At 38.3% G+C, this 26,195-nt stretch overlaps 1 protein-coding gene across 5 annotated transcripts in view; it reads right to left on the reverse strand.

Moving 5' to 3' along the window:
* TM2D1 (TM2 domain containing 1) overlaps window positions 1-26,195 on the reverse strand; it is a 78,550-nt gene that overhangs the window by 27,369 nt on the left and 24,986 nt on the right. For all 5 annotated transcript variants that reach the window (XM_049879439.1, XM_049879437.1, XM_049879438.1 and 2 more), the window contains exons 3-5: window positions 20,061-20,169; window positions 12,563-12,654; window positions 2,449-2,522 (exon numbers count right to left, since the gene is read on the reverse strand). In XM_049879439.1, coding sequence (XP_049735396.1) covers window positions 2,449-2,522; window positions 12,563-12,654; window positions 20,061-20,169 — 275 coding nt within the window. The remainder of the gene's footprint in view (window positions 1-2,448; window positions 2,523-12,562; window positions 12,655-20,060; window positions 20,170-26,195) is intronic.

Below are 26,195 nucleotides of genomic sequence, written 5' to 3' on the forward strand. Positions count from 1 at the left end.
CTGAATCAAATCAGTTCTATAATTTTATATAAATAAAGCTACAAAGCAATTAAAATACCTCCCCAAAAAAGAACCTAGCCTCAAGATATTAACTAAAAGGCTGGGTTTCAAAGATACTGAATCCTTTTTTTAATTTATTTTGATTTAAGTGAAAGTTTACAAATCAAGTCAGTCTCTTATACAAAAACTTATTATACACACCTCGCTATGTAACCCTAGCTGCTCTCCCCCTAACGTGACAGCACACTCCTCCTCTCTACCCTGTATTACCCATGTCCGTTCAGTCAGCTCCTGTCCCCCTCTGCTTTTTCATCTTGCCTCCAGACAGGAGCTGCCCACATAGTCTCATGTGTCTACTTGAGTCAAGAAACTCACTTCTCAGCAGTATCATCTTCTGTCTTATAGTCCAGTCCAATCCCTGTCTGTAGAGTTGGCTTCGGGAATGGTTCCAGTTTTGGGCTAACAGAGGGTCCGAGGACCATGACCTCCAGGGTCCCTCCAGTCTCAGTCAGACCATTAAGTCTGATCTTTTTACAAGAATCTTAGGTCTGCATCCCACTGTTCTCCTGCTCCAGCAGGAATTCTCTGTTGTGTTCCCTGTCAGGGCAGTCATAGGTGACAGCCAGGCACCATCCAGTTCTTCTGATCTCAGGCTGATGTAGTCTCTGGTTTATGTGGCCCTTTCTGTCTCCTGGGCTCATATTTACCTTGTGTCTTTTGTGTTCTTCATTCTCCTTTGTTACAGGTGGGTTGAGACCAATTGCTGTATCTTAGATGGCCACTTGCTAGCGTTTAAGACCCCAGAAACCACTCACCAAAGTGGGATGCAGAACATTTTAGTACATTGTCATGCCAACTGACCTAAATGTCTCCTAAAACCATGGTCCCCAGACCCCCGTCCCTGCTACTCTGGCCTTCGAAGCGTTTGGTTGTATTCAGGATACTGAATTCTTGATATCTTAACTTGAAGAATCTCAGTAACACATGAAATTCCTTGTATCTTCATTTAAAGTGAGAAACCCATTTCTAAGCATATGTGCATATGTACCTTAGCCTCTTCATGCCTGCTTGCCTGTCCCACAGAGAAGGCAGGGTATTTAGTTAGGCATATGTTTGCGAATGAAGACAGGAAAATTCCAACTTTAAAACTAAATATTTTCCTTGTTTAATTCTGGTATCTCATTGGCCCATATGCTGCCTCCTCCTCACAGTATGGTACCCTGCACATTTATCATCCTAGTTTTGACTTTCTTTTAAAGTATACAGATAATATCAAGCAGACAGAACTGAGTGGAAATGCAGTATGGGAAAGCAGAGCAAAACTGATGACAATTTAAATGAATACAGACAAACTTGAAGACATTAGGTGCTCTGTAAATGCTCACTGAAAACGCTATTTTGCAACTTGAAGTAATAAATTCGTCCCTTTCTCTAATTTAAGAATCTTCATGAGTTAACCACCAGAAGTTCAGTATAATCAAATGGAAAACATCTGATGACACTTTTAAATGCTTAGGACAGCATTTCACAAACTGTGCCTGCCCTACATCCACTGCAGCAGGGGAGAATGAGACTGATGCAGACAGAGCAGCAGAGCTTCATATGAGATGAGTCCTGAACACACCATCTGATAATAGATTCGGTCTTGCCCAAGGCCAGCCCCACTCCTAGATTTTCTACAGAGAACCCACACATTCCTTTTTTCTCTTTTTGGCTTAAGCTAGTTGGATTTCAGTTTCTGTAGTTTGCAACCAAGAGAATACTAACAAAGGGTTTCTGTCCCGCACAAAGGAAAACTTTATTTCAGCCTCCATAATGTTTATATAAGGAACAGTGGTGGCACAACAGTTAAGTGCTCAGCTGCTAACTGAAAGGTTGGTAGTTTGAACCCACCTAGCCGTTTCGTGGGAGAGAGATCTGGTGATCTGCTCCTGTAAAAATTACAGCCTAGAATACCCCATGTCACATGGGGTCACTATGAGTCAAAATCAACTCACATGGCACCTAACAACAATGCTTAGATGTATATCAGAGTCTCATCACTACCTTGTCATAGTAATCAACAAAGTGGCTGTGATTATCAGGAAAAAAAACAAGTTTGGGAAATAATATAACCACAGTATCCTTAGAAATTTGTAATACATATAATAAATGTTCTGAGTATTTATCCAGTAAAAAAACTTTTCTAATTCAGTTGAACTCATGTTTACAAATCATATTTGTGTATGGAATCCTTCTTTAGGAATTTATGTCTTTTAGAACCACTAATTGATAGAACACAGTTTGGGGAATGTTACTTGAAAACATGGCTTTGATCAGTTAGATCTAGCACCTGAATAAAAATGTGAAACCTGCATTCCTATCTACTTTCTAATTAAAATTTAAAATGCACCAGGAGAAGATTAAAGTAAAATTAGTTCACCTTCTAGACAGAAACTACTAACTTACCTGCATTGAAATAAGAATGAAATCAATTAGGCTTCCAATTCCACAAAACCCTACAGTGCAAAACTTTAACAAACCTACAAAAGAAGATAACGTTACTTACAATTTGGAAAGTCTTACAAATAGTAACAAAAATCTTTCAGTTTTCCAATAAACCATTGTATCTACTACAAAATTTTAATATAAATTTTAAAATTAACACTTTTAAAAATCAAATGTTCATTTAAAAATATGATAAAAATTTAAAGAAACTTCTATATAGAAAAATCACAAAATAACTTCCTAATTCACTTAATAAATATTAGGAAACAAAAGGAAACTCAATGTAATCTTACAAATTTTAAAAGAAAAGGCTTAAAGAAAGAAATCTTTAAATCTCAGCACACCAGAGTTAGAGAACATCTTTTAGTGCTAATATCCTTATTTATTTACTTAAGACTTAATACACTAAGAATCCAATTTTAACATACATTTACAGTAGAAAGTTCAAATAAAGAAAGATTGTCATCCCCACAGGAAATTAATCAGGGAAAAACACTGATTTTGCAGTAAAATTATAAAATCTTAGTAGTAACCCAATTACCTTGAATTTATTCTATACCTTTTTTTCTAAAGCGTCCCATGTTTTTCAGCTCTTTAATCAAAATCAACAATTCTGTACTGGGTACTATACACACCTCTGTCCTTGGTGCTAACCCAAGACCTAAGATACTAAAATGGATAACAGAACATAGAATCCAGGACTTATGCAAAAATATAACCCCAAAACATGATGATGGAATTAGAATAGGCAGATTTGGGGGGAGAAGGATGAGTAATCTCTCTTCTATATTTAAACTTGAGATGCTTTCAAGAATCCCACTTAAAATAAAGAAATGGTACAAAACTAGATTCTTCGTGAAAGGGTAGCCCTGAGTATCAACTACAAACAGATGCCAGCTGAAATGACAAAGAGTAGATAAGATCACCTCCTGCATACAACTTGGAAATACACAAATGAGACTGAAATATGTAGGTCAATTAGATGATTTTTTCTCTTCTTAGTATTAAATATAGAGCAGAATAATAAGTACTGGCATAGCACACGTTGGGAATAATTACTAAAATACAGATATGAAGTTTTGCTTTTAGTTTTCTTCAAAACAGTTATTATCTATCCTAAGACCAGTTGTCATTGACCAGATCCTGACTCATGGCAACCCCATGTGTATCAGATAGAACTGTGGTCCACAAAGTTTTCAATGGCTGACTTTTTGGAATTAGATTGCCAGGCCTTTCTTCTGAGGTGCCTCTGGGTAGATTCAAACCTCCAACCTTTGTGTCAGCTGTTGAACATGTTAACTGTATGCACTACTCAGGGACTCCATTACCTACCTAACATTTTACATTTATTTATTACCTGTCTGATGGAAGCCCCATGAGGGCAGAAAATTTTATCTGCTGTATTTACTGCTGTGTACTAAGTGCTTTGAATAGTGGCCGGCACATAGCAGATGTTCAATATTTGTTGAATGAATGGATGGATTTTCTCAGCTTTTGTGTTTCCTAAAGAACCTTTTTATTCATATTTTATCCATTATGTTATACAATAACTCCTTTGTTTTTTGTTTTGTTTTGTTTTTCATTAGGCTCATTTTATTATAGTTACCCAAGGAAAGTTTCCTGAGATTTTATCCACTCCCTGTATATATTTCCGAAATGTATCCCCCTTCACATAGTACTTTAGTGTAAATTTGGAAACATCAATGAGTATCCTTTCCTTCAATTTGTTTATCAAAAGAATGTTAAGAATGGTCTAATTAACTTTTGGTCTGTGAAGAAAAAGGAACCATGTGAGGGCCTTTGAGGCTGCTGTGCCCTCTCTCAAGGATGTTCTTCTCGTAGCTCGCCTCATTTTTCAGACTACCTCTTCAGAGACGTTGTCCCTAATGTGCCTATCTAAAGCAACATGCTGCTCCCCCCACAGCTCAGCTACTCTAGTACATCTCCCCTATTTCCTTTATAGTGCTCACTGTAAATCTGGAAGTCTCATTCATTTGTTCATTGACTCTATCTTCCTCTGAAATGTAAATTCCTAAAGGCAGGGGCCTTTATCTGTCTTGTTCAAGTTGATGCCCTGAACAGTATCTGACAGACAGAAAGAATTTAATAAATATTTGTTGGATGAACACAAAAAAACCGAAAACAATTTACATGTCCAACGGGGAGGAACTGCCTTGAAAAATTAAGGTACATCTAGCAATAGGATAGAACACTACGCAGACATTTAAAACCACGACACAGAAGTATATTTTGGCAAAGTAATGTGATCACACCCAAAACAAAGATAAAAATAAAGAGTTCATTACAATCTAGATATTCTGCTGATGAACCCGTTTTTGAGGGTTCTTCAGAAAAATGAACATTAGAGATTCCTATTAAGATAAAATATTAGATAAGGAATAGTATGTTTGGAATGTTGGCTAATGCTACCTGATTCTAGAGTATATATTTTTAATAAAGAAACTATAAAACAGATCCAAGATAATATTTCAAAATTTAAGGAACTTGCAAACTACTCTATAGTGACAGTACTTCAGAAAAAGGAAGTGCGGAGGACAGAGAGGAAGATCACAAAGAGCTAGAAGGAAACTTCTGAGAGTGATGGGTATGGTGATTATCTTGATTGTGGTGATGGCTTCACAGGCATAAACATATTGTACATCTAAATTTTGAAAACCCTGATGGCGAAGTGGTTAAGTGCTACGGCTGCTAACCAAAAGGTCAGCAGTTCGAATCCACCAGGTACTCCTTGGAAGCCCTACTGGGGAGTTCTACTCTTTCCTATAGGGTCTCTATAAGTCGGAATCAACTCGACGGCAATGGGTCAACAGGTTACTGCTCAATTTTACATTTCAAATTTGAAATATGTGCACTTTAATCTATGTCATGTATACCTCGGCAAAGCTACTTAAGGAACTGATTAGTTAACTGTTAAAAAACAAACAAAAACTTGAATGTCTAAGCTCATTTCTGTGATATACATCCTGTCTTACTCCAAACCTATGATGTCAACTATGGTCTATCTATTTCTATCAAATTAAGGTAAAGGATGACTTCTCTGATGACATTTCTAATAATGTTATCTTATACTTGTTCTAACTTTTCAAATATAAAAGTTAATATAAAAGAGAGAAAGTAAAGAACAGTGCATGGGACCTGGTAAGCATTTGATAAACAACAGCCCTGCTGCTACTTTTGCTTCTCCTATTCCAATTATTTTTATTATCGAGAAATTTAGACAGTATAAATTCAAATTCCTTAATGTAGCATCATCTAACCTAGCCTCATCTCCTGCTACTTCCTTTTCCCTGTAGGGTCAAACAAACTACCTGAAGTTCTCTTCCACTGGGCCATCCTCTCCTGTCTCCTTCATCCATCTCTGAACTTAAACTACACTATTCTCTGCCTGAACTCCTCCTCTGCCCTCTGCTCTTTCCTTGCTAACTCCCAATCACCTTTTAAAACTTAGCTTAGATGTTCTCACTTCTGGAAAACTTTCTCTGATATCCCCAAGACGAATTCGCTGTTATTCCTAGATGCTGGAGAAGCATCCTGCCCTTAATTCTCAGAATAGCACATATCCCATACATGACTTATTATATATTTATTTGTCTGTCTCCCCCTAACCTTCTGTGAGCCAACTAAAGTCAGGGCTGTCTCATTCTCACGGCTAATATAATACCTCGTATAAAATACGCACTCAATTTGACTACCAAAGGGAAAAAATTACATCAACAGGAAACCACCTTATTTGTAAACAAACACTAATCAACTTGAATAACACAAAGTAGCACACATTCTATACAGCCTCTATCAAAACCAACACCAACCACTATTCTTGTGGGTTTTATTGTTTTGAGCATCAATACTAGTTTTTGAAAAGTATAGATTTGTGAACTACTAAAAGTAGACTTTTTTTTTCTTTTTAATAAAAAAGTATTAATCTCTTTGTACAGACCCCATTTACTAACTTCTTATTGTGGAAAAGAGAATCAGCTACAGATTCAAAAAAAAAAAAAAATTAAAGTTCCAAAAACAATGTTACTAATTCTCATGGATTGAACTGTGTATCCCAAACATGTGTGTCAACGAGGCTAGGCCATGATTCTCAGTATTGTGTAGCTGTCCTCCATTTTGTGATCTGATGTAATTTTCCTATGTTTTATAAATCCTAATCTCTGCCTGTGGTTAATGAGGCAAGATTAGGTTATGTTAAAAAGGATTAGGGTGGGATGTAACACCCTTACTCAGGTCATAGCCCAGATCCCATGTAAGGAGAGGTTTCCCTGAGGTGTGGCCTGCAAGAGATAAAAGGAGAGAGAAGCTAGCAGAGAGAAGGGACCTCATGCCACCAAAAAAAAAAAAAAAAATACAGGGAGTGCATTCTTTGAACCCAGGGTCCCTGCACTGAGAAGCTCCTAGACCAAGGGAAAACTTACAACAGGGACTTCCCCCAGGACCAACAGAGACAGAAAACCTTCGCCTGGAGCTGGCACCCTCGGACTTGTAACTTCCTAGACTGTGAGAGAATAAATTTCTGATTGTTGAAGCCATCTACTTGTGGTATTTCTGTTACAGCAGCACTAGATAACTCAGACATTGATCAAGAAATACCCATTTTTATTCTGAACCACTATTATTATATTTTCTTTAAAAAAAAATTATACTGCCAAATGGCTACATTAATAAGGCTCATATTTTGTGTGTACTTTATTTTATATCTGAGTAACTTAAACTTTACATTTTAAAAACACATTAATAGTAGGATTTATATAGGTATAAAATACAAAGAACGGATTAATTTTTTATATTTCTTGCTTCACTACAGGTTGGGTCTTGCAAACATTTTTCTGTCTGGATAACTGCTTAAAAGAATGAGGACTATTTAATATTGAGGCTGTTGTTCACCAAGCCACAAGTGTTCTACAATAATTTTGTAATTATTTATTACTATTCCTATTGTGTCTATACCTGTATTAAGGAGAGCTTTCAAATCTTAGAAAAGTTGAACCTGCAAATCCCTCTATTTGTCCTACAATATATGAATATGGAAACCCTGGTGGCGTAGTGGTTAAGTGCTACAGGCGCTAACCCAAGGGTCGGCAGTTCAAATCCGCCAGGCGCTCCTTGGAAACTCTATGGGGCAGTTCTACTCTGTCCTATAGGGTCGCTATGAGTTGGAATCGACTTGACGGCACTGGGTTTAGTTTTTTTTTAGTTTTATATGGATATCGTATACCAGTTCAAACTGGTACCTTCAAACCTAAAGAGACTAATATAACCAAAGGTTTTTAAGATTTGGGCTTAAAAACACACAACACTTTTGTTATTCTCACAATAAAAAAATTTTACTTTTTAAAATGAATACCACTAGGAAAAAGGGGTATCTTTCCTGTTAACTGCCTCCTCCAAAAGAGCTATTATCTTTGAGAATCCATAATCTTTCAATACTACAGATGGGCAAACAAAATATGCTAATTATTATATATCAAAAAAACACATGTTAACACAGAGTTAAAACACAAAAACAGAATATTATTAGAATGAGATTTTACAATGAAAAAAAGCTTCCAGATAGAACAGCATTAGTATATTAAGGAATAAATCAATTAAAGGAAATAAATAAATACATATGTGTGTGCATATACATGTTTTATATAGTAGGTACGTGCTAAAAAGGAATTTGAAATATCTAGAAAGGAAATTTTTCTAAAAGCAATTTTTAGATCTTATCGAATTTTATTCACCCTACACTCCTTCCCCTGCTTTCCCTTGTTTAATCGAGAAGGAGAATCGGTATAAGGAAGTATTACATTAAACACAAAATTCCTGAAACACAGTAAGTTGCACACCTGCATGATTTACATTATTTATACTGTTCTTATGAAATTCCCATGACTAAAAACACTATTAAGGAAATAAACATAAAAAAAGCTGTACACAAATACTACCACTGCTTTTCATAAACATGAAGAAAAACTTTAAAAGTTATTAGAAAAACGGAATTTTTGACCCTATCTGTGACTACTTCAAACATTACATTATCCAGTTCAAATTTTTTTAATGACAGTAATCATTTTAATTGAAAATATCAAAATTTCTTAACCTTGACTTCTTAGCAGAATTTAAAAATTAAATTAAAAACCCTTTTTGAGTTTTAATTAACAGTGTAATTTTTACATATTGGACTAGTTTAGCTGATAAAACATACTAAAATTCTTAATACTAAAGTAGTTTAAATGCAAGTAAGGTGTTCAAAAAAAAAATATCTGAATGCTTAGAAAGATAAGAGGATTTTCAATTAAAGTTAACATAATTAACATGCCCCCAAAGCTCCTCTTACTCCAGGAGTCCACTAAAACACAGCAAAGGGATTTTTAAAAAGCCATAAACCCAATAAAGAGAATGGAAGATAAGACAATAGGAACAAAAATTTGGAAGCTATAAAGCAGATGGATAAGAGGTAACAGAATTCACAACTCTGAGAAAACTGAATCCGAAATCATTAGTCAAAATATTTGTTGAATTAATGAACACCTCAAGGTTGCTGTAGGAATAAAATATGTAAAAGTTTTCTTTTTTAATTTACACTGAAGCATAAAGTCAAATATGAAAAAATTAAATGTGTAAATTTGTGAAACCTCAACCTCAAACCAAAAGATTCTCTTTGACCCATGCTGATAACAGATTGGAGAAGCAGTGTCAGGGAATGGTAGCTCCTGGCAGGAAACTAACATTTATAACCAGAGCCACTACACCTTTACAGGTTTTCATTACCTAGAGTTTTATTTTGCAGGGGAAAAAAATGCACCAACATATTATCACGTGCTACAGTAAGTCAAAAACATTAACTTTATACAACATGACAGCCCATCTGGCACACATCTCCGGTAAACAAGATAAAAAGTCTCTCACTAAGTAAATATTTAAAAAATATCTACGTGGTGTCCGGGGTATTAAATGCTAGCAAGCAGCCATCTAAGATGCATCAATTGGTCTCAACCCACCTGGAGCAAAGGAGACTGAAGAACACCAAATACACAAGGTAATTAACAGCCACATAAAACAGAGACTACATCAGCCTGAGACCAGAAGAACTAGATGGTGCCTGGCTCCAACCAATGAATGCCCTGACAGGGAACACAAAAGACCTGAGGGAGCAGGAGAGCAGGGGGATGCAGACCCCAAATTCTTGTAAAAAGACCAGACTTAATGGTCTGGCTGAGACTAGAAGGACCCCAGTGGTCATGGTCCCCAGACCTTCCATTAGCCCAAGACAGGTACCATTCCCAAAGCCAACTCTTCAGACAGGGATTGGACCGGACAATGGAATAGAAAATGATGCTGGTGAAGAATGAGCTTCTTGGATCAAGTAGACACATGGCACTACGTTGGCATCTCCTGTCTGGAGGTGGGATGAGAGGGCCAGAGGGGTCAGAAGCTGGCAGAATGGACAGGAAAAGAGAGAGTGGAGGGAAGGAGTGTGCTGTCCCATTAGGGGAAGGGCAATTAGGAGTATATAGCAAGGTGTATACAAATTTTTGTATGAGAGACTGACTTGATTTGTTAACTTTCACTTAAAGCACAACAAAAAATTTAAAAAAAAATCTACTATTCATCACTGAATAAACTGTCCTAAATAATAATGTTTCTCCCTCCCCTCCCAACCTTTTAAAAACTTTTAAAAAATCAGAAATCTTTCTAAAAATTATATATGGTCCTGTTGGCTTAAAGAGAACATACAAGAAAAGGCAAGGACTAAGTCAGAAAGCTTAGGATGTATTCTACCCATCACCAAGCTATGTTACATTCTCATTATGAACTTAGTTTCCCCTTCCTTCCTTCCTTCCTCCCTTCCTCCCTCCTTTCCTCCCTAACCTTCCTCCCTCTCTTCCTCCCTTCCTCCTTTCCTTCCTCCCTCCCTCCCTCCCACCCACCCATCCATTATCTGAAAAGAGTTTCAGAACTCTGTACTTTCTGTGCAATTTTTTTGTATACCTAAAACTGCTCTAAAAAATAAAGTGTATTTAAAAAAAACAAAATTGTGTCAGACTATATCATTTTCATTTTGGCAGCTCAGAGGCCTTTTGAGCATACTATGGGTTTGGCTCTGTTATGGTTGCTATAATGAATAGCATGAAAGTGCAGTAACACTATCATTCGTATGAGGACTGTGGCATCAACCTTTCAGCTTACTCTGCCACCAGCCTTTCTCCATTCTAAGTCATTTTCCACAATTCCTCAATGTTATCTTCTTGAAATATAAATCTGACCATGACATTCCTCTGCTTAAAAACTCTCGTGTAAAGGGTTAGGCCTAAATTCCATGGAAAGACAGTCAAACTCTTTCACATCTGACCATTGCCTCCCTGTCCAGACAGCTTCATTTCCTAAGATTGTCCTCCCTATAAAAGAAACAAACAAAGAAACAAACCCTTTACCATTGAGTTGATTCTGACTCATAGTGACCCCATGTACTACACAGTAGAAGTGCTCCATAGGATTTTCTTGGCTGCAATCTTTACAGAACCAGACCCCCAGGCCTTTCTTCGGCAACACGGCTGGGTAGGTTCAAACAGCCAACCTTTAAGTTAGTAGCTGAGCACAAACCATTTGGGCTACCTAGCGGCCAAATTTTTATCCACTATTCTTTCAACACACACACATTCTCTTTCTTCATACTCCTGTGCCTTTGTACATGCTGTTCCCTGTAACAATCTCTTCATCCTTCAAAATCTAGCTCAAATGTCGTCTGATCTGAGAAGTCCTCCCTCACAACCCCAGAGAGACTGAATTAGTCCCTTTTCTGTGTTCTCGTACCACTTAGTTATGCTTCCGTTATAGTGCTAGGCCATAAACTGGCCTAGCAACATATTTTATTTCATATTTATTTTCTTCTTAGCCAATGTGCACAGTGATCTTCATGATCATTTTCACATTAGTCATTAATATGTAATTTAGTTACTTATTTAGCATGCAGTAAACATTAAAGAAACCATTGATTGAATAAATCAGTATACATATTTGACATTACAACATTGAGTTCCAGGTAAGGATGTCAGAAGCACACCTCCCACCAACCCCGAGTGAAGATTCCTTTTGGATTCCTGGGGTGGGTAGCAATATGGGAGAAATAAGGTTAGCTGTCTCCTAGCTAGAAAGGAGAGGATCTATAAACTTTAAATTTGCTCAGTGAGGGCTAATACAGAGGCAGGGGATTACAGTAAATAAAGCATGATCTCTGGAACCAGAAAATGTGGGTTCAAATTCAGGTCACTAGCTGAGTGTCCTTGGGTAAATCTCTTAATCTCGTGACCATTTCCCTATCCCATAAAACAAGCATAACAACAAATATGTCACAGAATAAAGCAAGGCCTCTAGGGTGAGTAAATCACTTAACTTCTTCAGTGACAATTTCCCTACCTATTAAAGAGGATGATAAAACTCAGTTGTAAGGTCTAAATAAGGTTAGGCATGTGAAGGTATTGTTTAAACAAAGGCTATAGCTAAATGTAAATAGTTTTTATAATCATTAGTAACTGTGGTAAATGTGAAGATTACAGCTAGGAGGAAGGTATGTGGGAGTGATGCTAAAGGGATAAAATACAGGTTCCCACACCTGCTCGTCCTGGCAGTCATAGTTCCAATCCCAGCTTGTCCTGAAAATAGTAGTTTCTATTCACAAGGTTACAATGATAGAGGTTCAGGTAGAAAAAAACATTAATTTTGAAGGGATATACATTTATTCATAAAATATTTGAGTACCCACTATGTGCCTAGCACTAGCCATAACAGCTCAAGATTATTATCTTAAGTGAATGCCTACCTACATGGAGTATGTTTTCATATAAGTAAAAATCTAGGAAAGCAAAGTCAGTATTTCTTACCGAAGTTGAATTGTAGAGCTAACTACTACCTCTGTACTCACAGAAGAATGTCAGCCATTCGACCCCAGTTACATAGAACTTCTAAATGTTAATAATATGCAGAGATCTAATCTGTAAGAATACACACATTTACCTGGAACACAAGTTTTACAAGGATTTTTTTTTTCTTTTAATAAAAAAATACTCACCCAAGGCTGGGTACCCAAGGTAAAATCGATCTGCTCCCAACCATCCAAGAAAAAGAGACAGAGCAACTGCCACTTTGTATGAATATCCATTTCTGTACAAAATTAAAACCTGAGTGTCAAAGTCATAAATTTCCAACATGTGAACATTTTAGAAAACAAAATAGTTAATTATTATTTATTTGTTTATTCATTCATTCATTCGATTAATGTTTTTTAGGTGCCTACTATGTGTCAGGCACTGTTCTAGACTCTCGGGATATATGTGTCAGGCACTGTTCTAGACTCTCGGGATATATTAACGAACAAGAGAGACAAAGATCCCTGCCTTTGTGGAGTTTATAATCTAGATGAGGCAAGCAATAAACATAAACATATTAAAAAAAGTAAATCACTTCCTATGTTAGTAAGTCATAAGCTAAGGAAAAAACAAAAAATGAAGCAGGTTGTACAGGAGATCCAGAGTATCAGCGGAAGAGATAAGGGACAGGTTGTAATTTTAAATGGGTGGTAAGGGTAGGCCTCATTGAGGTGATATCTGAGCAAAGAAATAAGATGAGTTAGTTATGCCTAGCCACTGAGGGAAGAGTGTCCCAATCAAAAGAAAAAGCAATGCAAAGGCAGCGTAACTGGTACTATTGCTGTTGTTGTTAGGTGCCATTGAGTTGGTTCTGACTCATAGCAACCCTATGTACAACTGAACAAAACACTGTGTAGTCCTGTACCATCCTCACAATTGTTGCTATATTTAAGGCCATTGTTGTAGTCACTGTGTCAATCCACCTCATAGAGGGTCTTCTACCTTTTTGCTGGCCCCCTACTTTACCAAGCATGATGGTCCCTCTTGATATCATGTCCAAAGTATGTGAGATGAAATCTCGTCATCCTCACTTTCAAGGAGCATTCTGGCTGTACTTCTTCCAAGACAGATTTGTTCATTCTGGCATTCCACGGTATATTCAATATTCCTCATCATCACCATAATTCAAAGGCATCAATTCTTCTTTGGTCTTCCTTATTCACTGTCTAGCTTTCACACGCATATGAGGTAATTGAAAATATAATGGCTTGAGTCAGGCTCACCTTAGTCCTCTAAGTGACATCTTTGCTTTTTAGCACTTTAAAGAGGTCTTTTGCAGCAGATTTGCCCAACGCAATACGTTGTTTGATTTCTTGACTGCTGCTTCCATGGATGTTGACTATGAATTCAAGTAAAATGAAATTCTTGAAAACTTTAATCTTTTCTCTTCTTCATGATGTTGCTTATTGGTCCAGTTGTGAGGATTTTTGTTTTCTTTATGTTGAGATGTAATCCATACTGAAGGCTGTAGTCTTTGATCCTCATTAATAAGTACTTCAAGTCCTCTTCACTTTCAGCAAGCATATCATCCAGCTTCTAGGATTATTTGCTCAGCATATATACTGAATAAATATGGTGAAAGCATACAACCCTGACCCCTACCTTTCTTGATTTTAAACCACAGAGTATCCCCTTGTTCTGTTTGAGCAACTGTCTCTTGTTCTATATACAGGTTCCTCATGGAATTCCCATTCTTCACAATGTTGTCCATAATTTGTTATGATCCACACAGTCAAATGTCTTTGCATAGTCAATAAAACACAGTAAACACTTTTCTGATATTTCCTACTTTCAGCCAAGATCTATCTGACACCAACTGTGATATCCCTGGTTCCATGTCCTCTTCTGAAACCAGCCTGAATTTCTGGCAGTTCCCTGTTGATGTACTGCTGCAGCCGCTTTTGAGTGATTTTCGCAAAAGTTTACTTATGTGTGATATTAATGATATTGTTCCATAATTTCCACATTCTGCTGGATCACCTTTCTTTGGAATAGGTATAAATATAGATCTCTCCCAGTGAATTGGCCAGGCAGCTGTCTTCCAAATTCCTTGGCATAGATGAGTGAACACTTCAGTGTTGCATCTATTTGTTGAAACATCTCAGTTGGTATTCTGTCAATTCCTGGAGCTTTGTTTTTCACTAATATCTTCAGTGCGGCTTAGACTTCTTCCTTCAACACCATTGGTTCTTGATCACATGTTACCTTCTGAAATGGCTGGACATCGACCAGTTCTTTTTCGCACAGTGACTATGCCTATTCCCACCACTTTTTTTGATGGTCCCTGCGTCATTCAATATTTTGCCCATAGAATCCTTCAATATTGCAACTTGAGGCTGAATCTTTTCTTCAGTTCTTTCAGCTTGAGAAATGCCACTATGTTCTTCCCTTTTGGTTTTCTAACTCCAAGTCTTTGCATATTTTGTTATAATGCTTTACTTTGTCTTCTCGAACTACCCTTTGAAATCTTCTGTTCAGCTCTTCATCGTTTCTTCCATTTGTTTCAGCTATTCCATGTTCAGGAGGCATATTTGAGAACTATTCAGGAGGCAAGTGTAGTAGGTGAAGGGAAGACGATTAGGAGATGAGGTTGGAGAGGTAACAGAGAGAAAGAAGGGCAGATTATGCAGAGGAAAAGCTAAGGCTTTTAAGTGGACAGAAATGTGAAGCTATTGCATAATTTTAAGTAGAGGTATGATATGAATTGATTTAGACTTTAAAAGAATCACTCTGACTCTTGCACTGAAAATAGACAATTTGTCAGCTATTGCCACAATAATGCTATGTAACAAATATCCCAAAACTTTGTGGCTTAGAACAAAATTTATTCTCACACTTGTAGATTACAGAATAGCTCATTTAGGCCAGGTTTGGCTAAGAGATTCTGCTTCAGGTTGAGGTTTGGCTGAGCTTGAATCTAGGCTGCATATTCAGTTCAAGTCAGCTCCACCTAAGTATTTCTAGGGCCCAGGCTAAAGAAGCACAGCTACTTGGAGCAAGTTCTTTTCAGGTCACATCATTAAAGTACAAGAAGAAAGCCAAAGCCCACAAACACATTTAAGCTTTTACTTGTGTTTGTCTCACACCTGTTAACAGCATATAGGCCAAATTAAGTCACATGGTCATGTCCAAATCAATGGAGTAGGGAGGTATACACTGCCCAGTCGGTGGGAGGAAGAGATAAATTACTGCCAAACAAATTCAAACTACCACAGGGGACAAGAGAGTTAGGAGGCTATTATAACAACCCAGGTGAGAAATAGTAGTGGCTTGGTCCAGAGTAATAGCAAAGGAAGTAGTGAGAGGTGATCAGATTCTGGATATATTCTGAAGTACAGCCAACTGAATTTCCCGATATATTAGACATAGGGTATGAAAAAGAGAAAGGAGTAAGAATAATGCTAAACTCTTTAGCTGAAGCAACTAGAAGGATGAAGCTAGCATCGACTGAGTTGGGGCAGGCTAAGGGTAGGTTAGATCTTGAAAGGAAGACTGGGATTTCAGTTTTGGACTTGTTGAGTTTGAGATGCTTATTAGACATCCATATAGAGTTGCTGACAAGTTTGGAGTTAGGGAGAGAGTTCTGGGCTAGGGATATAAATTAGGGAGTTATAGACATAGTGATAGTATCTAAAGCCACAAGATTGCCATGTGAGGCTAGATAGAAAAAAAGAAAAGATCTAAGGACTGAGCCCTGAGGTATTCCAATATTAAGAGGACAGGGAGAAGGAAGAAATCAGAAAGGAGACTAAGAAGAAGGTAATGGTAAGGAAGAAGTAAAATTAGAAGAGTGTAGTATCCTGGAAATCAAGTGAAGACAATGCAGAGTGACCGTGTCCAATGTGGTTGATGGATAATGGCTGAGAGCTTACAACTAAGTTTAACCAAGAGGAGATTACTGACGACCTCAACAAGAGCAATTTTGGTGATGTGGTGAGGACAAAAAGATAGAACAGAGTAGATTTAAGAAAGAATGGGAGGAGATGAATTAAAGAAAAGAAGTATTAGACAACTCTTTCAAGCAGCTTTGTTGCAAAGATGAGTAAAAAAATAGTTAGGCAAAGTTACCATTCTAAAGTCAAATTTGATCACGTTAGTCCCTGCTTACAATCTTTTAATACTTTTGCATTGTACTTACAAATAAGATGTTTGGAGGGATTTGGGAGCCCTGGTGGCACAGTGGTCAAGGGCTCAGCTGCTAACCAAAAGGTTGGCAGTTCAAATCCACCAGCCACTTCTTGGAAACCCTATGCAGCAGTTCTACTCTGTCCTATAGGGTCACTACGAGTCAGAATCGACTCCACGGCAATGGGTTTTTTGGTTTGGGGGGATTTGGTGGAAGTAGCAAATGGCCCAGAGATAAGAAAGAGCTTGGAACCTACAATAAATGATTAATAAACTGAAACATAGGCCAGAGATACTGTTTTTGTGTCTAATATTATAAGGATGTCATAATTTATGCAGAGTGGTGCCCCATTTACCTTGAAGCGGGGCAGCAGACTGGATGTAGAGAAATAACTTAGGGGGCTTTATAGAAACTCATGCTCTAATCTGATGGACAGAAACAGTGGCAGAGAGGACCAAATTGGGAAATATTAAAAAAGTAGAGGAAACCAGAATAAACATGGGGAATGAAAGAAAAGGAGAAGCCAAGAATGATTCTAAAATTTCTGGCTTACAAAACTGGGTGGGAACAAGGATGAACCTTGAAAACGTGCTGAATGAAGTAAGTCAATAACAAATGGAAAAATTTCATATGATCTTACTTATATATCTAGAATAGGGAAATGTATAGAAACCAAAGCTTATTAGTGGTTACCAAGAGCAGGAAGGAGAGGGAATGGGGGTGGGGGAGAGCTTATTTAGGAAGCACTGAGTTTCTTTCATGGTGATGGAAAATTTGGCAAGGGAGATGTTGGTAATGGTGTGGCACAACATGACTAAGGTAACAGGTGTCACTAAATTATACATGTGAAAACCACTGAATTGGCAAATGTGTTATATACATATTTACAACAATTGAAAGAAAAAAAACAGATGCCATTCACTAAGATAACAGAGAAAATGATTTGAAGGAAAAAATGATGGATTCAGTTTTGGACCTTAAAATATATAAAGACTGTGAGAGAAACCAAACTGGTAGATGCATGAGAAAGTGAAAACAACCAAGGATATAGTCTTGGGGATATCAAGAGTTAAGGAACAAGCAAAGCAATAGGAATCAAGGGAAATACAGGAGTGTTACATGTTTATCAGTCCAGGAAAGAAAGTATTTTGAGAAGAGAATAGCCAAATGCTTTAGAAAGATGAAGACATGCACTGTAAATATCCATTTAATTATAGTAACTTATAACAAAGATCACTGGTAAATCTCAGTATAACCAAAACCCACACATACTGCACTCAACAAAGAAATTCATGAAAGGTAAGTATTACAGAAGCAACTCTTTCAAGAATCCTGGCTGGAGAGGGGAATGAAATTAGAAAAGCAATTATCTACAAAATCAGTCTGATGAATAATCTGAAAATTAGTGTGGAGGAGACCATCTAGTTACTCATCAAACCATCTCAATTTTTCTTCTGGAATACAGCTAGACTACATTCCCCAGCCCATCTTGCAGTTAAGTGCGGCCATGGCCAAGTTTTGCCCAATGGAATAAAGATAGAAGCGATGTATGCCATTTCCATGTCTGGCCCAAGAAATCTTCCTGTAAGAGGTTTTCCCACCTGCTGCTGAATGGAAAGGACTCCAAGGAATAGAGGAAGGAAAGCCACCCAATGAAAAGAGCAGGTTCCTGCAAGACTGTACGGAGTAACTATCATCCTATCACCCTATCCTGACTCCTGAATCAAGCCAAATTAAACTGTGATATATGTGAGAAATAACTTATGTTAAGTCACTAAAATTCTGGAGACATCTGTTATTGCAGTTAGCTTACTCAAATAAATAAGTGGGTGCCTTGGTAATCAGATATGGTTACCAGGCCACAATTTCCAAAGAATGCATTATAGGATGGCCATACTTGCAATATTAAAGATGGAGTTTTAATTAAGTATTAATATTATATACAATTTGAAAAAGAATATACTAACAGGAGTAGAAGGATAATATGTAAACTGGAAAGGGGACACCCAAAGAATAATCATTTGTCAGCGGATCTTTATTCAGTAGTGTTTATAGGAGACTAGATCACTGGCCAGCAGCTGGCCCTTTGGTGGCCATGCACTGAATATCCTGATAAAGGAAAAGGATGTATCAGATCATCTTAGTTTTGTGACTCTTCCCATTAAAATTATCCATGAGTCTAATTCCCCTTGTTCTGATTCAACTCGTATCAAGCAAATTCTACTCTGGAATTGTAGATTTCAAAATAGAAGGAGAAAAAGCTGACCAGTAGACGGGGAGTATCTGGTTTCCTTGATGGTTATATTTCTTATCATAATTGACATCAATGTCTTATAAGCATGATTATGATTAGTACAATTCAGTAGCACTAAGCTTAATCTACCCTGAGACAGTGTAAGAAAAATCAGAGTTACCTTGGAAATTAAGTAACAGACAATTGAATTGCAGTGACCCAACAAATGCAATATGAACCTATAAAGGTCCAACCTGAATGGCTAGCTATTCTCAACACATGATTTTCTTAAATGTTATATTATGACCTCTGGTATCTTGGACCAGCACTTAATTATTACTTGTAGTTTGGAATATTGAAGGTAGAAATATCAATCCATAAATTTAAAAATTAACCAAATCATCTAAGTACTTTGAAAATAATTCCTTTTAACAATTTTTACTTTACTAATGAGAAATCTTGGACCCAAAAAGCTTAAGTGATTGGTTTAGGATTACACAGCAAGATACAATCTAAAATCCCTCACTAACTCAATTAAGTAGCATCCAAAAAAAAAAAGGACTCTAAGGGCTCTTTCTAAGAATTCTAGTAGAAACAGCAATGATACAAATAGTGATTAAAAAAGTACCATCAAATAAAATGTAACAATATACAGTAATAAGATAAAAATATGGCTCTAGCAATTAATAAGAATGGATAAAACTAAATCATATTTTTAGTACAAAGTAGAAATTTTACTGTAGCAAAAATAAAGCAAACGCAAAAGTCCTTTAAACAAGAACATTCCTAACAAGACAGAGCCATTTGTTAGAATATTCCAAACTGGTAACTTTTGAATTCTGTTTAACATTGCCACTCATCATCTGCATCTATTACAAAGTATGAAATGGAGTTTGCAAAATGACCTTAATGAGTGAATGATTAACAATAGTTGGCACTCCTCTAATACTACAACTACACAATTCCTTATCCGCACTCTAGAAATCCCCCAAACTCTGAGAACAGAATTTTTAATGATTCGCTTGGTGACATAAACTGATCTGAACTGACAAAACATGTGGCCGTTTACAGTCTTTATTCATCTCAGCTCTACTTGGTTGGGGAATCACATTTATTAACAAAAAAATACGCACACTTAAAATAGAAGGTTTCTGACATAAGCAGGAAGTTCTATTAGTGCAGGATGTTCCCCACAAGTTAACTCTTTATCTCTTCTCTCCATGCAATCAAGATATCACATAGGCAAATAATCTGAAAATTTAAACTACAGCAATATACTTACACATTTCGGCAAGATATGGGCTTAAGAAAACCAACTTCGTTTCCGGTAAAATGTGTTTCATTGCCACTGAAATCCTTACAAGTTATGTTCGGTGCTGGAAAACACAGAACTGAAGGCAGAAAGTCAAGAAATCATTATTATTTTTTTTTTCTGTATAAAGGATATGCAACTATGTTTTATCTAAGACTAGCAAAATACGTAAGGAAATAAGTGTTAGGACAAACCACCTCCCCACACAGCATCTGACATGAGACTTAAATTTACACAGGAACAACTATGGTATAGGTATATTCACATACAAGATAGAGGTAATATTTTATGCTGGTCTCTTAACACTAAATATAAGAATTGCCACAGTGGGTTAGACTGCATGGCCTACCTAGTCCTACCTTCTGCCTCTGGCAAAGGTGGCGAGGGAAGCACTGTACAATCTTACTGCCCTTTGCTTCATCTCAGGAGTCTGTGGTACAAATGGTTAAAGTGCTCAGATGATAATCAAAGGCTGGGGGTTCGAGTCCACCCAGAGGCACCATGGAAGAAAGGTCTGGCCATCTACTTCCGAAAAATCAGCCACTGAAAACCACATGGAGCACGGTTCTACTCTGACACAAACAGGAATGCCATGAGGCAGAATCGATTCAATGGCAACTGGCTTTCTACTTCACCTCAAGGATAAAGAATGTTTGCTGAGTTTTTATTGGTAACTCACTGGGTAATTTATCCATTATTTTAACTTTATCTGAATTTGTATTTCCAGTTTCTATCAACTCTTATAGATAACGGCTGTCATAAATTAAGGCTCTTTTTATTTACTCTAAATGTATTTGTTTCTAGATTTTCTCCAAGATTTGATGTAGTATATCATTTCAGCATTTAGCAATTCTGATCTTTATTCAGACCTCTGGTGACATGATAATAAGAGGAAGTAAAACTTATAGAACTTACTATGTGCCAGGCAAACACTATCCTAAAGAACTTACAGCCTCACGATGTAAAGAGCCAGAAGTTTGGAATGAGAATGATCTAGTTTCTTATCTGGGCACTGCCCCTTTCAGAACCCTGGATTCCTTATAGGTAAAAATGGCACTAAAATCACCTATCTCACAGGACCATTGTGGGGATTAAATAAGGTATAATGTATCTAGTACAGGGCATAGCATATAGTAGGTATTCAGTAAATGGTAGAGCCTGTGACGGTTAATGCTGTGTCAACTTGGCTAGGCTATGATACTCAGTGGTTTGGCAAATCACCTTCCACTTTGTGATCTGATGTGAGCAACCAATTAGGTGAAAGGAGAGCTTCCTTGGGGATGTGGCCTGGTCCAGTATATAGATGGATGTTCTGGCAAAGCTCACTCTTTCTCATCTCTGCACTCTTCTCATCACCTGACCTCTGGTTCTCGGGACACAAGTCTACAGCAGTCTCTGGCTTGCCACCTGACCTGCAGATTTTGGATTTGCCAACCCCAGCAATCCCGTGACCTGATCTGCAGATTTTGGTTCCTCAGCCCGTGTAACCATGTGAACCAGCAGAGGTCTTCAGCCTGTTGCCTAACCCTTGGATTTGGGATGAACCATTTCCTCACAATTATGTGAGCCACTTCCTTGAAGTAAATTTCTCTCTCTCTATATATAGACATCTATATACCCTTCACTGGCTTTGCTCCTCTAGACAACTCAGACCCAGACAGTGCCTTTTCCGCCTTTACCATTTCACACTGAAAGACGCTAATGTTTTTAGGTGAGTTTCAGCATATGCTTATCCCTTTGTTTAGCATCAACAATCTCAGTTTTTGTTTTGTTTTGAGAGAATGCAGAAATTATTTTGCTCCTCAGGGAACATTTGGTAGTATCTGGAGACATTTTCAGCTGTCAACACCGGGGAATGCTACTGCATCTAGGGGAGTAGAGGCCAGGGATGATGCTAAACATTCTATAATGCACAAGACAGCCTCCCACAACAACAAAATTATCCACATCAAAATGTCAATAGTGCCAAGGTTGAGGAACCTTGCTCTAGATTATCAGTCTTCAAACATTTTGTTCACACTTCCCTTTAAAATATTTTTTATGAAACTATGTATTCTCTTACACATTTAAATTGACATCTGTGATGGTTAAGATGATATGTCAGCTTGGCTGCGCCATGATTCTCAGTGTTCATGTGTGATCACTCCCATGATGGGATCTGCTGTGAGTAGCCAAGCAGCTGAAAGTGCGTTTCCTTGGAAGTGTGGCCTGCATCCGCATATAAGCAGACATTCTGGCTTTTTGCTCATTCTGGATCCTACAGCTGCCTCCTGTTCATCTGACCTCTAGTTCTTGGGACTTGAGCTATCCGCTTATCTGCCGATCTTGGGATTCATCGATCTTCATAGTCTGTGAGCAAGAGCTCTGCTTTCTGACCTGCTGATCTTGGGTTCACCAGCCCCTACAGCTACGCCAAACAGGAGAAGCCTCTATCCTAACCCGTGGACTTGGAACGTTCCGGCCTCTACAATTGTGTGAGCCATTTCTTTGATATAAATCTCTATATATATTTACACTCTTTACTGGTTTTGCTTCTCTAGAGAACTCAGCCAAAGACATTTGGTACAGAGAGTGGTTCTAGAGAAATAAAATTGTAAGGGTGAGTTTTCTAAATCGGTTCTCAAGTCTGGCTAGTCTTAAAGATGTTGATAACTCTGCTTCCAGCAATAAAGAGGACACTGCTGATCCATGGCATGAGGTGACAATGCAAATACATAAAATAACACCACCAAAAGATGAGGTACTGGTGAAAGGCGAGGCTCTGGGTGAACACATGTGTGGTATCTTCCTACAGTTTTGTCAGAATGTTTGTCTGCTAAACCACCCTGCCCAGAAAAACCATTAGGCCCTCCACTTCCATCTAATGAGATTAGTCCTAGCTCAGCTGACTCTAAAGAACCCTTGCTTGGAGTCATTGCCTGGGGCATTGCCTGAGGCAGACGCTTTACAAGACAATGCTGAATGTTCTCAAAACAATTCCATACTACCAATTCTGGCTTCTAGACCTATAACTAGACTTAAGCCCCAGTGAGCCCCAAAAAGTAAAGTATAAAGTAGGACCCAGGAGGAGGTATGCTACACTCCAAAAGAACTGCTTGACTTTTCTAATATGTACAAACAGAAACCTGGGAAATATGTGTGGGAATGGCTATTAAGGGTGTGGGATAATGGTGGAAGGAACGTAAAGATGTATCAGTCTGAGTTCATTGATATGGATCCACTAAGCACAGATTCTTCATTCAGTGTTTCAGCTCAAGAAGTTAGGATCTAATATTTTATTTGGTTGGGTTGCTGAAGCATGGATGATGAGGTGGCCTACACTAAATCAAGTTGAAGTACCAGACGTGCGTTGGTACACTGTAGAAGAAAGTATCCAAAGGCTTAGGGAAACTTATTAGGTTAAACCCACAGACCCATACATGGAATGCCCAAAGAAAACATATTTTACCACAACCGTGAAAAGCAAATTTGTGAAGGGAGCCCCAGCATCCTTGAAGGCTGCTGTGATTGCTATTTTATGTAAATCAGATTTGAACAGCGGGAACTACCCTAACTGAATTAAGACACCTAACTACAATGGGGATGATTGGACCCTGTGGTAGTAAGGGCCAAGTGGCTGCACTCAATTAACAAAGACAAGGTGGGTGTGGTTACAGTAATGGACAGTGGAGTCAAAGCAGTAATTGGCTACTTAGTCATGGTGTCCCTAGGAATGAAATAGATAGGAAATCTACTATTCACTTGATCTGTACGAATGGACGAATTCTAGGTCAGGTGATCAGCAGTCTAACTTCAATCAACAGAATAGTCATGGTCCCTCAATCAATTCCCAGGCTTGAGCGAGTTTAAAGATCCACAACTCTCCGAATGAAGAGTAGGCCAGGTCCCCTTGAGGAAGGACTCCAATACACTGCCAAAAATTTATATTGTTAATTTCTCTCCCAGCCTTTCCCAAAAGGATCTATTGCTTTTTTCAAGACTGACTATTCACTGGAGAAATGGAAATAATCAAACTCTCCAGGGATTACTGGATACTGGCTCTGAACTGACGCTAATTCCAAGAGACCCAAAACGTCACTGTGGGCCACCAGTCAGAACGGGGCATATGGAGGTCAAGTTATTAATGGAGTCTTGGCTCATGTCCATCTCACAGTAGGTCCAGTGGGTTCCCAAACCCATCCTGTAGTCATTTCCCCAGTTCCAGAATGCATAATTGGAATAGATATATTCAGCAACTGGCAGAACCCCCACATTGGATCCCTGACAAGTGGAGTAAGGGCTACTATGGTAGGAAAAGCCAAGTGGAAGCCATTAGAACTGCCCTTACCTAGGAAAATAGTCAACCAAAAGCAATACCATGTTCCTGGAGGGACTGCAGAGATTAATGTCACCATAGAGGACTTGAAGGATATAGGGGTGGTGATTCCCACCACATCCCTATTCAACTCGCCTATCCAGCCTGTGCAAAACACAGATGGGATTTTGAAGAATGACAGTAGATTATCAAAAACTTAACCAGGCACTGACTCCAACTGCAGCTGCTGTTCCAGATGTAGTTTCGCTGCTTGAGCAAATTAATGCATCTCCAGGTACCTGATATGCAGCTATTGATCTGTCTAATGCCTTTTTCTCCATAACTGTTTCGAAGGACCATCAGAAACAGTTTGCCTTCTTCTGGCAAGGCCAGCAATACACCTTCACTTGCCTATCTCAGGGCTACATCAAGTCTGCAGCCCTATGTCATAATTTAGTCCACAGGGACCTTGATCGCCTTTTCCTTCCACAAGATGTCACACTAATCCATTACATTGATGACACTATGCTGATTAAAACAAGTAAGGAAGAAGTGTCCATGACTCTGGACTTATTGGTAAAACATTTGCATGCTAGAGGGTGGGAAATTAATCCCACAAAAATTCCACCACAGTGAAATTTCTAGGGGTCCCGAGGTGTGTGGCGTATCAAAATATTCCTTCTAAAGTGAATGATAAGTTATTGCATCTGGCTACACCCACAACTAAAAAGAAGGCACAAAGCCTAGTGGGACTCTTTGGATTTTGGAGGCAACATATCCATCATCTGGGTGTGCTACTCTGGCCTATTTATCAAGTGACTTGAAAAGCTGCTGGTTTTGAATGCTGCCCAGAACAAGAGAAAGCTCTGCAACACATTCAGGCTGCTGTGTAGGCCACTCTGCCACTTGGAACATATGAACCTGCTAATCCAATGGTACTTGATGTGTCAGTGACAGATAGGGATGCTGTCTGGAGTCTTTGACAGGACCCTACTGATTAATCACTGTACAGACACTTAGGATTTTAGAGCAAGGCATTGCCACCCTCTGCAGATAACTACTCTCATTTTCAGAAACTGCTTTTGACTTGTTACTGCACCTTAGTAGAGACTGAACACTTAACCATGGGACACCAAGTCACCATGCAGCCTAAGCTGCCTATGGTGAACTGGGTATTTTCTGACTCACAGACTCATAAAGTTGGACATGCACAGCAGCACTCCATCATTAAATACAAGATCAGGCCTGAGCAGGACCTGAAGACACAAGTAAGTTGCATGAGGAAGTAGCCCAAACGTCTATGGCCTCCACTCCTGTTGAATTACCTTCCATCTCCCAGTGTGCACCTACAGCCTCATGGAGTTCCTCATGATCTGTTGACTGTAGAAGACAAAACTGGTGCCTGGTTTACAGACAGTTCTATGCAATATGCAGGAACCACTTGAAATTGGACAGTGGCAGCACTACAGCCCCTCTGTGGGACCTCCCTGAAGGACAGTGGTGAAGGGAAATCCTCTCAATGGGCAGAACTTCAAGCAGTGCACCTAGCTGTTCACTCTGCTTGGAAAGAGATATGGTCAGATATGTGATTTATACTGATTCATGGGCTGTGGTCAATGGTTTGGTTGGATGGTCACGGACGTGGAAGGAACACAATTGGAAAACTGGAGGCAAGCATTTATGGGGAAGAGGTATATGGATAGACCTCTCTGAATGAGCCAAAGAAGTGAAGACATTTGTGTCTCATGTGAATGCTCACCAAAGGGTGACCTCAGTAGAGGATGATTTTAACAATCAGCTGGATAGGATGA

This window comes from Elephas maximus, chromosome 3 (assembly GCF_024166365.1).
Source record: "Elephas maximus indicus isolate mEleMax1 chromosome 3, mEleMax1 primary haplotype, whole genome shotgun sequence".
Classification (NCBI taxonomy): domain Eukaryota; kingdom Metazoa; phylum Chordata; class Mammalia; order Proboscidea; family Elephantidae; genus Elephas; species Elephas maximus.